Raw genomic sequence first — 15541 nt, 5'->3', positions numbered from 1 at the left:
TTGGTTTTGATATCCGTTTGATAAATTGGTTCCTAAATGATATAAAGCAAATACCGTAGTAAGATGTTTCTATTTCACTTGTATGTCTTTTTGATTAGTTTTGTTAAAGTGAAATATAACTCAAATATGTATTGCTAAATTTGAATGAAAACATGTGCTCTTACATCCTCTTAAAGTTACATGTTTATAGCTACATTCTTGTTTTCATAAGATGTCGGATATTAACTGATAAAAGCTTTAGTCAAACGGCTGGGCTGTTAGATAATTCAAAATACCTGCAATATGCCTATAAGTTGCACTGTCGAAACACCAATACATGTTTTATAGGAGAAAATGTATTGTTTGGTTAAAATGTATTGTTTGGTTTCATCACAAGCCCTTGACAGCAATAGTAACTAATATCAGTGTAATTGTTTTGTCCACTTGAGTAAAACGAGGCGTTTTAGGGCAATATTTAATGAAGTTATTAATTTGGCATTAATATAATTTAAAAAAGAAGATGTGGTATGATTGCCAATGAGACAACTGTCCACAAGAGACAAAGATAACACATACATTAACAACTAAAGGTCACCGTACGGCCTTCAACAATGAGCAAATTCCACACCGCATAGTCAGCTATAAAAGGCCTCAATATGACAAAGTAAAACAATTTAATCGCGAAAACTGTCGACCTTATTTATATAAGAAAATGAACGAAAAAAAATATGTAACACATAAATTCACAAGTATCAAGTCATTCTTTCGCCCCTCTTTTATAAAGGCGTATTTGCCTGAAATGTGTAATTCATTTTTTTAAATATTGTATACAATACATATAGAACTCATTATGAAGCTTTAATACTATTTTTTATAAATTCCTACTCGATATTAAATACCACATTTTTTTAAAAGAATAGAATGACCTAAATCATTTTGAAATCAACGTTACAGCTCAATTCAATTCCATCATAATTTTTAAATACGTAAAAGATTATCATACATTGGAATTTGAAGCAGAGTCTTACAAGTTGGTAAAACCAACTAATATAAACGCAATAATGATTATGTGTTTCATTTCAAATTCATACCTATTGAAATAACTAATATACCATTTGTAAAGTAAAAGGTGTTGATATGTACACCATTTACATGCTAAATATTATGTTAAGTATAATACTGGTGACAATTATAAATGATAAATTTGAAGAAAGAAGTATTAGACACTTTGTAGAAAAAAACGATGTATAGTTGAATAGCAGTTTAGTCAATAATTTTATTTGATTTAACTTAAATAATTTGTCTATTCTTTATATCATATTTTGTTTTATTTTGTTTTAGATAAAAATCGTTACGACATAAAAACGCATGCACAAATTGTTTGTGGTGTTATTGGTGTAGTAGTTTTGCTAGGTAAAGTATACTTAAGAGAACAAAAGTAACATGATTATTACAAATTAAAGATCCAATTTTGAAATTAATCTCAAATATGTGATTTTACAACAACAAAAACCCACCCGAAACACAGTATGCTCTGTACATATGTCTTGATCGATGTTTCCTTTTTGTACATTTAAAAACGCGTTTTAATTTGTCAAAACATCTTGCTACATGTACATGTAGGTTCCTGTGGTGTACAATGTTGTCTATCAATTTGAATAACATTAGTTGATGACTTTGGTTTAGGTAGTGTTTGTGTCTCGCCAAGTCTTAAGTTTAAAACGTGGTGGTTTATATATGGTTTTAATAAATAAGTTGTCCCTAGACAATCTAATAAACGAAATCATGTGCACTATGAAATTAAACTTTTACACTTTCAATGGATAGATGAGATTGTATCATTTATACACCATTGTTTTCATGAATGTCATGATAACTCAGTAATGCAGTGTGTTATGGACATCAACCTTATACAATGTAAAGTTGCAAAACTACCGAACACAAAAGAACATTCAAAACTGAAAATCCAGGCAAAATCAAAAGTCCAATCCTATAAAAAAAAAATGAAAATCAACTGTAATATTCCTGACTTGGTAAGGCATTTCCTTATATAGATAAATGGTGGATTAAACAGCATGACAAACCTCTTCTTTATATGGTAGTCGAAAAAAATCATTTTTTTTTTCAACAAGAATGTGTAAACCAAAAAAACTGTTGGTCATTTTATCTACATATTGGAAAGTTATAGAAATAAGAAGATTTAGTATGAGTGCCAATGAGACAATAGTCTGTGTGTTTATGAAGCTATAACGTTTCCTGGAGCTCGATTGCTTCAAACATGCAAATAATTGAATCTATTTTAGCAAGCGGACTTATTTGGAATTGGAAATTTGTTTACGATGGATGGTTGAAATTTCGGGAATGCTTTAAATGTGTCAGTAAGTATGTTTCTGCCTATACTTATTTGCAACAAATTGTTTTCAGATATTTGAGTATATATACAAATACTTTCGTTCGTTAAAACATATGAGAAGGTCCGGTAAGGGCTGATTTTAGCCTCTCAACTAAGGTCCATCTGATGAAAAACATTTTGTGACCACTTTTTGAATACTTAAATGTCTACTTCAGTCGATTCAATTAGTTTAAGTGAAAGTTTTTAACTAATGTAGCCATAAATGACGCTCACATTCAAGAGTATGTATGGAAAATCCATCAAATATGCCCTAATAATGAAAGTGGTCGCATCTTTGTTCAGTGTCAACCTTTATATACGGTATGTATTATCATTGATGAATTAAATATGAAGAAGGAATGAACCCAAATGCAGTTACTTGGTGTTATCAAAGTTATTTGGCGTAAACCAACAAAGACAATTTATCTTCACAACCCATATCTGCATTTTAGATAGATATTTCGAAATGTTAATTATGAATCGTTTTAACCTACATGAAGTGATACCCTCATTCTAACGAACATTCTGCAATTTGAAAATACGTTTGTCTACAGTAGAGTCGTGTAATACGTGTGTGATGTTCAATTTAATATTTCCATGATGACATAGTAACTAGAAATTACAATGGAGTTTAATTACACAAATAATCCTTGATCTAAATCAATTACTTCCATCATTACCGAACTGAACAAAGAAATAAAACGACGGGTGCCGCATACGGTGCAGGAAATGCTTACCCTTCCGGAGCACCTGATTTCACTCCCGGTTTTTAGTGGAGTTCGTGTTTTTTCTTAATTATTTTTTATAACTGTTGATGTAAATGATCTTTGGTTTTGTGAGTCTTTGTTTACTCCTTGGTTTTTATTGTTATTGTCTTACTAATCATTATTAACGTGACTCACAATGTTTTAATTTACGCTTCCGGTAATAGTCTTTGAAAAATAACAAAATTAACCCGAATTTGTAGTTTTCAAATCTAAAAATACACACGTAATCTACATCGTAGGTGTTAGGCTCTATTTCATTTTAAGAATCGTGAATTATTTCTACATGTTCTATATTTCATCTCCACTCATCTTGATGTATATCATGTGTAATGCCATACAGCATTTTACTGCACACCTTCCAAAATATAGGTAACACATAAATGTATTTCTAAATTGCGTAACATAAGAGGGAATTAAGATAAAATAGGAGCAAAAAGCTCAAACTATTCAAGCAACAATAACGCCGGAACAGGTGCATTTTAAAATCGAAAGGTTACATGTTAGACACCAGTATTTTCATATTTCATCTACCAGGTTTTCGTTAAGTTTACGATCACATTCAAACTTTAAAAAAATAATTATATTTAATGAAGATATACAAAACTGAAATTCGCAGTTTAACCTATCATATCTTTTCGAGTCATCTAAAAAAAATCTGATGAAACTAAATTGAACTCTTTAAAACTTTGAGTACATTAACATTTTTCAATAGCGAAAAAAAACAAAAACACATTTGTTTGCGGGTTAAAACATTCAACAACTAGTGGCAAATGTTTCAGTCATTTTCGATACCCAAAAATGAATGTTCCCCAATGTTTGTTTTAAATGAAAATATAGTACTTCTTGGGTTTATCATGTTTTGTTCTGTAGGGGATTGGGTTCTGGTCTGGCTAATCTAAACATAAAACAATTGTTAATCATTTGGCGCGTTTTATATTCATTTTTTGACCCAATTTTCCATACAAAATAGGGGATTGAATGTAGTTATTGCGGCTTTGATGCGCCAATATATATTTTCATTGTCTAATTGTCGTCCAATAACACAAAAGCATAATTATGCTCACCTACATGAACACTTCAAAATAATAAAAATCAAACGTCGGGCACTTCAAATATTTAATAATTCGAACCATAGTAAAATCCCAGATTTTACAATGTTTACGTAGTTTGACGTATTTTGTACAGAAACGTTTCTGCTTTAAGTTACTCACTTCTATTTGAACACAAATAAACATTTTTCCTTTTAGTAAGCAAATGTAATATATATATTTGACGTCATTAACTACAGTTTTAATAAATTAAACTATCGAGGTCAAATGTAAATCACTGTCTATTTGTATGCGTGATAAAACATTATGAACCTAGTTCTTAGTGTTCTATATTGTAATAGTGTACACTTCATTTGTCATTTAACATAGACAATTATCATTCTGGTGTGATGTCTTGCTATGAAACTGGATAAAATATGTAACATGATCTTAGAAATAACTCCTGCTATCTGATAAAAAATCAAAAAAATCATTGGTAATGGCAGACAAAGACGTCATTCATTCCGTGTAAGCAGTGTAAGGTCACATGTTGATATATGTAAATGATATGCGTGTTAGTTTGTTATGTTACACGATGCTTAAGAATGATTATTTGACATAAAGGGTCTTCATTCAAGAAGAGCAAATTGTAGACAGCACGAAGGTATAAAACGGTATCCATGTAAACCCGTGTTTGGATGTCCTCCAAAAGATGAACTTTCATATCAGCCAAATGAAATTCCTCTAAGGAGGAAGACGTCATGTTTATCTTCTTCTACAGCTAGTACTTGGTGTATGTGCAAACAACTGATTGTTTGAACATAGCATGTTCATTTGATTGATCACATCACAATTGCATCTGTCATAAATGATTTGCGTGAAAAATCGGATAGTTCGATTATTAAAGCAAGTATAATATCAGAGGAGACAGAAGACCTTGATAAAGAATCTTTTTTTAATTTAAGAGTTATAACTTTAGCCTAACTTAGTACCAAATGTAGAACAACATTCCATTTATATGCTGTCTTTTGATGTACATGATGTATGCAGACGTGTCGATAATGTAAGAAGGCATAGTCATTAAATTGGTGAGAACTAGGAAAGTGAAAAATGTATTCTCGAATTATGAGGCTGGTAAAAATTGACAACAGACTCATTGTTCCAGTTCCAAATGTTGACCCAGGATGTAAAGATCCTCGAAACCTACTGTATTCAGTATCAGAAGAATCAAGTTCATCCTAAAACCTTATAAGGATTATCAGCCGATAACATTATGAATGAAATAGTTGTTCAGGATGCATCACGATGTCAACCGATAGATGATCAAGAATTCACAACATCTGCATATTAAACATGATAAAAGTAAAACATGCAAAAATAATTTGTTGTTCATTCGCTGATGTCATACATGTAATATATGTAGTGTATCAGTAAGTGACATGTGTCATGTTTGTGTACAGAGCACTGTAAAGGGAAATACTCCTTTGTTACTTTAAAATAATATGTTTTGTCAATCCAAAGTATGATATACATACTGGAGCATGTGTACCTTTTTTGTTACAATGTGGATCTTTTAAGTCTTTGTTCTTCTGATGCGATTATAATAAAGGAATGTTAAAAAGTAAAATAGCAACTTGTAAGTATGCTCTTTAGATATGGATCTCGTATTCAAAGCTATGGCGACATGATGCGACTAGTCCTTCCTTCATGAAAACGATTAGGGAAGTGATACATGTATGCACAATAAGATACACCATTTGTTTTATTTCAATCAGCATGATCAGTATACATAAAATTATTATATCGACATATATCTAATATAACCCTTATAATCGCACAACTCATGTATAGTCTTGTAAAATTTACACATTTTAGTTTCATGAATGCACGCAGACATAAAAGGTTAGACCAGAGTCAAAAATGTTTGGCTTAAAAGTGAACGAATAAAGGGGAAAGATTATGTGTATGCATGTGTTAGAGTCAAAGCTAACACGCCGCGCGTCTGACATTAACACTACACGGTGATGGAAGAAACCAGTTAGCGCTTCAGATAACTCGGAGTTTTTTTAAAAAGTGTCTAGGTTTTGATGGTAACATCTGTGGCATCTTTCTGTGGTGTTCAATATTTCCAGTTTCTTCTGTTGAATACTAGTAGTTGATTGACTTATATAGCTTTATCCGCACCACATTCACGTATCCAAGGACATTGACTTCATAGACTCAAATTTTCTCATATTTATATAATTTTGATTGAGCTTGTGAACATATTGATATATTTTATGTGTTGCTGACAAAACAAAAATCAAAATTAACGTTATAAATATGTATCCAATAAAAATTATAATATAAACGAAATTATTCACAGATATAAGGAAGCATGCAGAAGAAAAAAAAATTGTGAAACTTCAAGAAAAACTGGTGGAGTTAGAGAGGCAAATGCACGGTATATATGTTTACAATACTTTATGGTTATATTAAATCAATTGTTATACATTTCGTATTTAAGAATCAACGATTAGAATTATTGTAGCGAAAAACAAAAATGGGATTCATTTATGTTGGAAAGATTTCTTTCTAATAGGAGTTAAGTAGAAAATTATAAAACTTAATGTTTGAATCGCCACAATTCTCTTCATGCTTAACCTTGCGCAGAAGAGTAAGTCCATTTTTGGTCAGTTCATATCTCTCATTTCATCAAAATTCGACCTTTCAGATAAATAAATGATAATATTGGGGCAATTTCACAAATTTATACAAGCAATGTGATTATAATTGAGTAACTGACGTACTACTAAAGTTGAATGAACTATATGTGTAACGGTTTGCTGACTCCAAAACTAATTCAATAAGTCTTTGAATAAAACTTAATATTACAGTGCGATCCAGTAAATTTCCTAATTTGCTTTCATTTTAGTTAGTGCTTTGTTGCAAATTCTATTTTTTAATTAACTTAAAACCGCTATTGTATATTTCTGAAATACAATTAAAATGAAATTATTCTTAAAGTAGGTTACGAAAAAGTGTTCTTTTATAGAAAAAGTACGAAAACGCTCATTAATACACTACGTAATGCGTTATGTGCCTACTAGTTTATTTGTTTGAGCACTTTCCAAGCATTTTTTAAGACAATAGGTTTGTTTAAGATTCAATCTACTCAGGATATTTCATTTGAAATGACATTTTAAGAAATCATATCGCATACATTTTAAAAGTAAAAGGTGAATGTTCATCTCTCTTGATAGGAATATTGTCACCTTTGTTTCCCCCTATAAGTCTTTGTTGTAATTGACACATACATATTTTACATATCATTTAATTGCATATAAGATAATAACAATCACTGGATTTCAAACAATCAAATGTTTACCCCTTTTTTCCTGTTTATAAGCCGCAGTCAATATGCGATCTTAAGTTTCTCAAATAAGAAATGGAAACACCAACTTATAATGAGTACTGTTTTGAACTACCGGATATTTTTGTTAATGACTTTTATTTATTTTTTCTGCAATGTAATACACATGATGTAGAAATATACAACAGTCAAACTAAATTTTCTAATGTCAGTTATGTCAGTGATTTATGTTAATTTTTTTTAGGCATTTCAAAAGGATGCAAAAAGAAACATGAGAAAGGTTTCGGCTGTTTTCTGCTTTTTGATCGGGTTGTGAGATCTATTACATATTCCCAATTTTCATTATAAATTTATTTTATATTGAAGGTTTTTCAGATGTTCGGAGTTTTTGATTTTTCTTCTTCTACACAACGGGGTAAAAAATGTAACTACCCAATATCAACCAGTTTACTTTTCAAAGAAGACTTCAATGGCTTATGTAAATGTTGCTTTGTTTTTCTTACGATATTAAACCCAAATAATACAAATGCTAAAGATTATTCAGTTAAAGTCCAAGTCATTTGTTTGTCGTCTTTTAAAAATATCAAGTATCACTTAAAAGAGTTCCGTAACTTATCAAAATGTTTATCTTATTGAATTCTGTTTCTAACGCTCTCCTGACTTATGGTATCAATACATAGTTCAAGATGTGTATTTGTTTATCTTCACTGAACTACGTCGTTTAATCCTTCAGTGGTAAGGAAAACATGCGTGTTCTTATAAAACACACATAATAAAGATTAACTATCCATGTTATCGTAGTGCAACGCTGGTTCAGTACATAGTTATCAAAGGTACCAGAATTATAATTTGATACGCCAGACGTGCGTTTTGTCTACATAAGACTCATCAGTGTTGCTCAGGTCAAAATAGTTTGCATGCCAAACAAGAAAAAATTTAAGGAGCACTAATGATCCATCATTCTAAAAAGTTGCGACAAATAGGCTAAGATAATCTATTAATCCTTAGTTTTTCGAAAAATATCTAAGTTTTTGAACAGGAAATTTATAAAAATGACCATATAGTTGATATTCATATCAACAGCAAAGTGCTGTCAACTGGGCTGGTGATACCCTCGGGGACCAAACGTCGGCCAGCAGTGACATCGACCCAGTATTGTAAATAGTTATCAAAGTTACCAGGATAATAATTTTATACGCTGGACGCGCGTTTCGTCTTCCTTAGACTTATCAGTGACGCTCAGATCAAAATAGTTTCAAAGCCAGGCAATAACACATTTATAGAGCATTGAGGACCCAAAATTTCAAAAGTTTGTGCCAAATACGGATCTATTCTTGGGATAAGAAAATCCTTAGTTTTCGACAAAAACGATTTTTTTTAACAGGAAATTTATAAACAATTACCAAATTCGTATAATTGATATTCATATTTCACCAAAAAAAGTGTTTCCGGTGGCGTGAATTTCAAATGGAATTACATCAATTATGTACATTTCATCTTTCCATAAAATAAAAACACTAGAAAGAGTGAAAACTATTCTGAACTAGGGTTTTCTCAGTGACATATTGATAAAATAGCTTTTAAAATTTAGCTCTCTATAAAATATTCTTAAGACAACATATCAAAATTAAAAATTAACAAACACAAATATTGAACACAAGTCACAAACTTAAGAGTTAATACGAGAGATATTGCCTAGTTTTCACTACAAATTAGCAACTTGAAGATTTCTTGATAATGCTCTTGTGTGATGTATACAAAATGAGGAAATCAGTCAGTATTTTTTTCAACTAATCAACTATTTTAAGAATAATGTTTAATGTAAAGCCTAATCGAAATATGTTTTTTTTTCAGAACTTCCCGCTAGTATACAGATAAGACGGTGTCTGAAGACACATTATACACAACTCATTAATCGAATTGATCCTTTACCAATTGCTCAAATTCTAGAAACGAAAAAGTTAATTACTTCTGTGGATATGGAAGTAATTACAAAGGCTGTGAAAAGAACAAAACGAAATCACATTCTCCTAACGAAAATCTGGAATGGTAATGAACAGATATACCACGAATTCACACTAGCTTTGGGAAATGATTCGTCAATGACCGACTTAGCAAAACAGATGGAATCCCTAGGTATGTGAGTATGGTTAAAAAACGTTTAGAAATACATATGGTTGGTTTTTAACATCAGTTATCGTTTTTTTTGTTGTTTTTTTTAAATCTCAAGAATATTCATCTCTTTCTTCGAAGGAGACCCACGTTATTGACGTCGTGTTACCTTTAAATTAAAAAAAAAGTGGATAATTTATTACGTGCCTCTTGAAAAATCAACCAGTTGACAAATCGGAGTTCTCGCATTTTAATGATGTCAATATAAGGAGGTTTTGCATTATTTTAAAGGAAACAAGTTAACTATCACTTCAGAGCTGTAAATTTATAAACGTTTACATGATCAAACCTGATATATAGAGATAACTGTTGGCGTTGTTAAATTAAATACACCACAGTGTCTAATTTATCTGATTTCTTCAAACTGTTGTAGTCCATTGGAATATTTTCTTATTAGATACTAATCTGGTACGTCTTATTTGTGATCAATATCATACTGGACAAAAAAAGCTGTATCTCAATATTCACGGAGGTCGTGCTGAATGCCGAAAAGTCCATACAATGTGCATGCACACCGGTGGTCACAGTGTTTTAAGCCAACCAAAAACAAAACACAAGGGAATTTTTGTACGCATGTCATTTTTCTTTATCTGATATTGTAAATTAAACATAATCACTCATTGCATGCAACACGATTCAGATATGTTATGCACATATTTGGTTTTAAGTTCATTTACAATCACCTTGGTCATCTTTTTTTCAACTTAACTTATGTGTTTTGTCTATTTTTTAAAATACATTTTTTAATCATACATTAGGATGTATCGCCAATACAGAAGTGGATGATATTGATGATCTGGAAGAAAAAGAGAACGATAAAATTCCGCAATATCTTAAAGGTATGCATCTGTAAACGTAATGAGTATCATTTTTTTTTTACTAAAATACTTATACAATGTCGAATTAAATTTACACAAACACATATTTTAAGTAAATGTGAAATGGGACCAGAAACACGCACAAGAAACTAAAAAAATGTTTTGATTTTTACTCTTTATGTGTCGAAAGTATGCTTACAACAGGTAAATATTAAAAAGTTACAATTCTTATGTACACGTTTTATTTCGTGTACAGTCGTAAATCCTTTGATTATTTGTTTTTCAAATATAACTTCATTTCGACACTGCATAACTGCAATTCAGTTTTCATACACATTAATTAATGAAATCATAGCATGGTTTTTTTCTATGTTAAGTTGTAACAGTGCCTTACAACGATGACAATATATGTCCCACAGAAGCTAAAACTGATATATCTTGTTGAGGTTGTATATTATTTTTCTGTACATCGTTAACGACAAAATTACGTGGGGTCAATGGAATGATACAACACAACTCATTTTTTTTCAAATAACAGTTCCCATTCAGTAATGACCAGGCAGCTACTATTCGCATTGCGTTGCCGTGTGTATTTTATCTTCAACAGATCTATATTTTGGATGTCTTCCACAACTTGAAAGGAGTTTTACTGTACACAAATAAGTACTTTTTGCTATACTAAACATGAGTATGCAATAGCCTCACATCAGGAAAACATTCAAATTCAATAGACCATCTGAAAAGTGAAACCAATCAGAAATGAACATGTCGAATATCTGCCACCTGGTTATCACAATTTTGAAAATAATTCATACACGAACATTTACAAATGATATGTATGTATTGTCTGTGTGATAAATTTGATATGACCCTAGCATAAAATTTTATTTTATACATAATATATGTGAACGTGTCATTTATGTCTTTTACATATTTAAAGAAGTAAAGTAGTAAACACATGTGAAACTTTTAAGATGATCATTTTTCGTTTTTTATTTTATTATGACTAGATCGATGTTAACGGAATGTTCTGTAAAAAGAAAAAAACCTCGACTCATTCATTCCGTTTACATGTTAAAAGTCAGATAAACTTGTGCAGAAAGATGGACTGTCGTAGTAAAAAAAACCCAGATTGAAACTTCTTTGTTGAAATAAAATAAGTTTTGCGCGTTGATATGCGTATTGGCTGTAAAATCGTTTATTTTTCTCCAAAAAAATATATGTAAATCTTTAAGAACGAAACAATAGCCAACACCTCAATGTGCATTATGTTTCGTTATTAGGGTATGCAGACAGTACATGTTTCAAATTCAATAATATTTATTGTCACAACTGTCCATTTTTTATTTCAAGTATGTTCAATCCTGGTGCCCGAAGAAAGACCGTTTTCTCTAGCAAAATATATATATAATTATGCATTCAAGGATGACAGTTGTTGTCTATTCTTTCAATGTTTTTTTTATCATTTTATTTTGCCATTTGACTAGGGGTCTTTTTTCGGAGTTTTTTTGTGATTTTACTTCACAATGTTTCACACAAAACAATAATGACAATAAAATCCGGAGACAATCCTTTCGCAAAGTGTTTCTTTCGCAGTGATGGTCAATGAATTCTTGACATTTAGTTTGATTGGTTTATTTTTATTTTTTATATTTTATAAAATAACATGTCTTTCTTTTCTTTTAGATACACACAAAAAGCATATTGATGAATGGGTTAAGGATGACAAAAAATTCGTCGAAACAGCAATGTCAACTAATATAGCAAAAGAATTAAGTAACTCAAACATTATCTGTGTCGTTGGTAGCACAGGGCATGGCAAAACATCTATAATAAGACATGTTGCACTGACACTGTCAAGCAGTTATGGATATGATATCATACCAGATGTAGGAAATCCGAATATCATAACAAAATTTTATCAGCCAGGATGGAGACAAATTTTTGTAGTGGACAATATCGGAGGGAGGGATCATATTAACTTGGAATCTGTTGAAGCATGGGTTAAAAACTTGCAGACTATAAAAAGATTGGTCGATGAAGGGTCAAATTGTCCTGGCAATGATTCAGGTCAGCAAATTAAAAGTATGTTGAAAGTTTTGATATCATGCGAAAAAGAAATATTTTATAACACTAAATTTAAGGACAATAAAGTTCTCAAAGAAAACATTATTTTCCTATCAAATTGGGAATTTACTAATGAAGAAAGAATGAATATTATACGAAAATATTCTGGAATAGGAGATATGTCTACATGCAAAAATTGTGCAGATTTACAATTTCCTTTATTAAGTCGTCTAACTGTTGGCATGTCAAAATCACAATTCAAGTTGTTTTTCAAAAACCCGCTTGAACACATTAGAAATGAATTTGAAATTATGCAACAAACTGATAAACAGAAACTTTTTCTGATTACGTTGTGTGTAGTTTTCAAAAATGGATTCACAGAAGACCAATTACGTCAAATTATTGAAGGAAATGCAGAAGAAAAAATTAACGATTTACGTAAAGAATTCAATTTTGATTCTAACAAAGTGAAAACATGTTCTCGTATAATTGAAAAACTCAATGTGCTAAGACAAACATATATACTTTACGAGAATGACCGATACAGCTTAATCCATAATACAATCTATGCCATGGCCGCTAAAGTATGCGGATCTAGATACTTTGATTTTTTTATTTCGTATGGATCATGCGAATTCATTGCTCAAAGATATACATTAAAGTCAGTTACTTGGGATGTAGATCTTATTCCTATCGAGAAGGAAAAAAAATATTTTAACAGATTGATAAAAGACCTACAAAATGGAAATACATGCAGTACATTTCAGAATAAACAGCTAGATAATCCTGATTACAGGGAAACAATGATCAAATACTTTAAAGAATGGGAGTTAAAGATGAAAGAGATTCTCCCGAAAATCAATGCATCAACGCAAACTAGAAATGAAATGAGAGATTCGAGTACATTCCAAAATAAATCCGGCTGTGTTGACAATCTCAGTCCTCTTATGCAATCTGCCCGTAAAGGTTATAAAGACATTGTTAGTATGCTATTACAAATGGGATGTGAGATAAATGATACAGACATTAAAAAACGGTCACCATTATATATGGCCGCTTCATGTGGGCGGCAAGAAGTTGTTGAAGTTTTGTTAGAGAACAAAGCCGACATTAATTTATGTGATGATTACGGAAAATCTCCACTTTATGCTGCTTCTAGAGAAGGGCATGCCAAGATAATTGAACTTCTGATTAACAAATCAGACATAGATAAATGTGACAACAACGGACGTTCTCCGTTGTACGTAGCTTGTGAAGCAGGTCATAAACAAGTCGTTGAATTATTAGTTAGGGCAAATGCAACATTTTCGAATTCCGATCATACAGGCGCGTCTCCTCTTTATGTTGCCACACAACGTTGTAAAAAAGAAGTTGTTGAATATTTGATAAATTTAGATGCGAAAGTAAATCATTGTGATCACGACGGACGATCACCATTGTTTATTGCATGTGAAGAAGGATATATAGACCTGGTAGAAATTCTCCTTGACTACCAAGCTGATCCATCATCTTGTGATTTACATGATAGATCACCCCTGTACATGGCTTCAAAAACTGGTAATCAAAAAGTAGTGGAATTATTACTTTCAAAAAATAGCGAGATGATAAACTGTACCGATGATAACGGTTGGACGCCTTTATTTGTCGCTTGCGATATTGGACATACAAATGTTGTTCAAACTATCCTTGAGCACAAACCTGATGTCAACTTTTGCGATCGACTTGGTTTATCGCCTCTCCATATTGCTTGCAGCAAAGGGCACATAGATATAATTAATCTATTGTTACCCAGATCAAATATAAACAAAGTAGACAAATCTAATCGAACCTCATTATATACTGCTTGCAAATTAGGTCATGCAGACATTGCCAAAATATTACTTGATAACAAGGCAGATATCAATATTAAAAACAAATGGGGGGCATCCGTTTTATATGTTGCATGTCGAGAAGGTAATGAGGATGTGGCTGACCTTTTACTCAAGCGAAATTTTGAAATCAATAAATGTGATTCAAATTTTATGCCGTTACACAAAGCGTGTGAGGAAGGATTTTTTCAAATTGTCAATATCTTAATCGAGAATGGTGTTAAAATCAACAAATCAAATCAGAAAGACCAGAAAACCGCTCTAGATATTGCCTATGCAAATGGACATGATGACATTGTAAAAGTTTTGCTTTCGAGAAACGCAAAAAGTACGCAAAGTAAAAAACAAATGTCAGCCGAATGATTAAGCTAGATGAACTTCTATTAAAACCAAAACTTTCTGGGGTGAATTAAAATATATTGGCCGAGGTATCATCCAAAAAAATAACTGCAATGATTTTTTTTTTGAATTTCACGAATGTACGTCTAGTGTTTAACATGTTTAATATTTTCGAACACGTTTGACAACAACGAATTATCTCAATATTTTATGAAGAATGCATATACATATGTTTTCATACAATAAATAGTATAATAGGTAAACAAGTTAACAGTTCAAGTTTTCCTACCATTGGAACTCTTCAATATAACTGAATTAAAAGTTCTTGGGATTTAATCTTAATCGGAACGTTGTTGGGTGACGTCTTTAAGTTGGCTTGTGACGTTCTCACATTGTTCGTAATTAAAAGTTCTTGGGATTTAATCTTGATTGGAACGTTGTTTTGAAATACCATTCCATATCCTTTCTATGGAACCGCTGCCTTATGATAACAATAATCATATAATAACGGGTAAAGATATAGCATGAAGGAAATGTTCTAAACTATAACGACATTTGACTTTTATACTCTGTCAATTTGCTATATCACTAAGATAAATTTATATACTATAAAGACACTTTGATACAACATAGAGCTACCTTTTTATACAATTCTTTAATTTAACTAAACTATTATGTGATATTGCTATGTCATAAAGATACATTTTACACTATAAAAATATAACATAAATATAACATGAAGCAACTAGTTCATTCTAT

At 31.2% G+C, this 15541-nt stretch overlaps 1 protein-coding gene across 1 annotated transcript; it reads left to right on the top strand.

Moving 5' to 3' along the window:
* Nucleotides 1-13212: 13212 nt before the first annotated feature.
* LOC134697932 (ankyrin repeat domain-containing protein 50-like) lies at nt 13213-14806 on the top strand. The gene has a single exon (XM_063560218.1). The coding sequence runs from the start codon at nt 13379-13381 to the stop codon at nt 14804-14806; it is 1428 nt and encodes a 475-aa protein (XP_063416288.1). The 5' UTR covers nt 13213-13378.
* Nucleotides 14807-15541: the final 735 nt, after the last annotated feature.

Source organism: Mytilus trossulus, chromosome 14, assembly GCF_036588685.1.
Source record: "Mytilus trossulus isolate FHL-02 chromosome 14, PNRI_Mtr1.1.1.hap1, whole genome shotgun sequence".
Classification (NCBI taxonomy): domain Eukaryota; kingdom Metazoa; phylum Mollusca; class Bivalvia; order Mytilida; family Mytilidae; genus Mytilus; species Mytilus trossulus.
The sequence above is the reverse complement of the archived record's forward strand: the minus strand, read 5'-3'. Positions and strand labels throughout refer to the sequence as shown.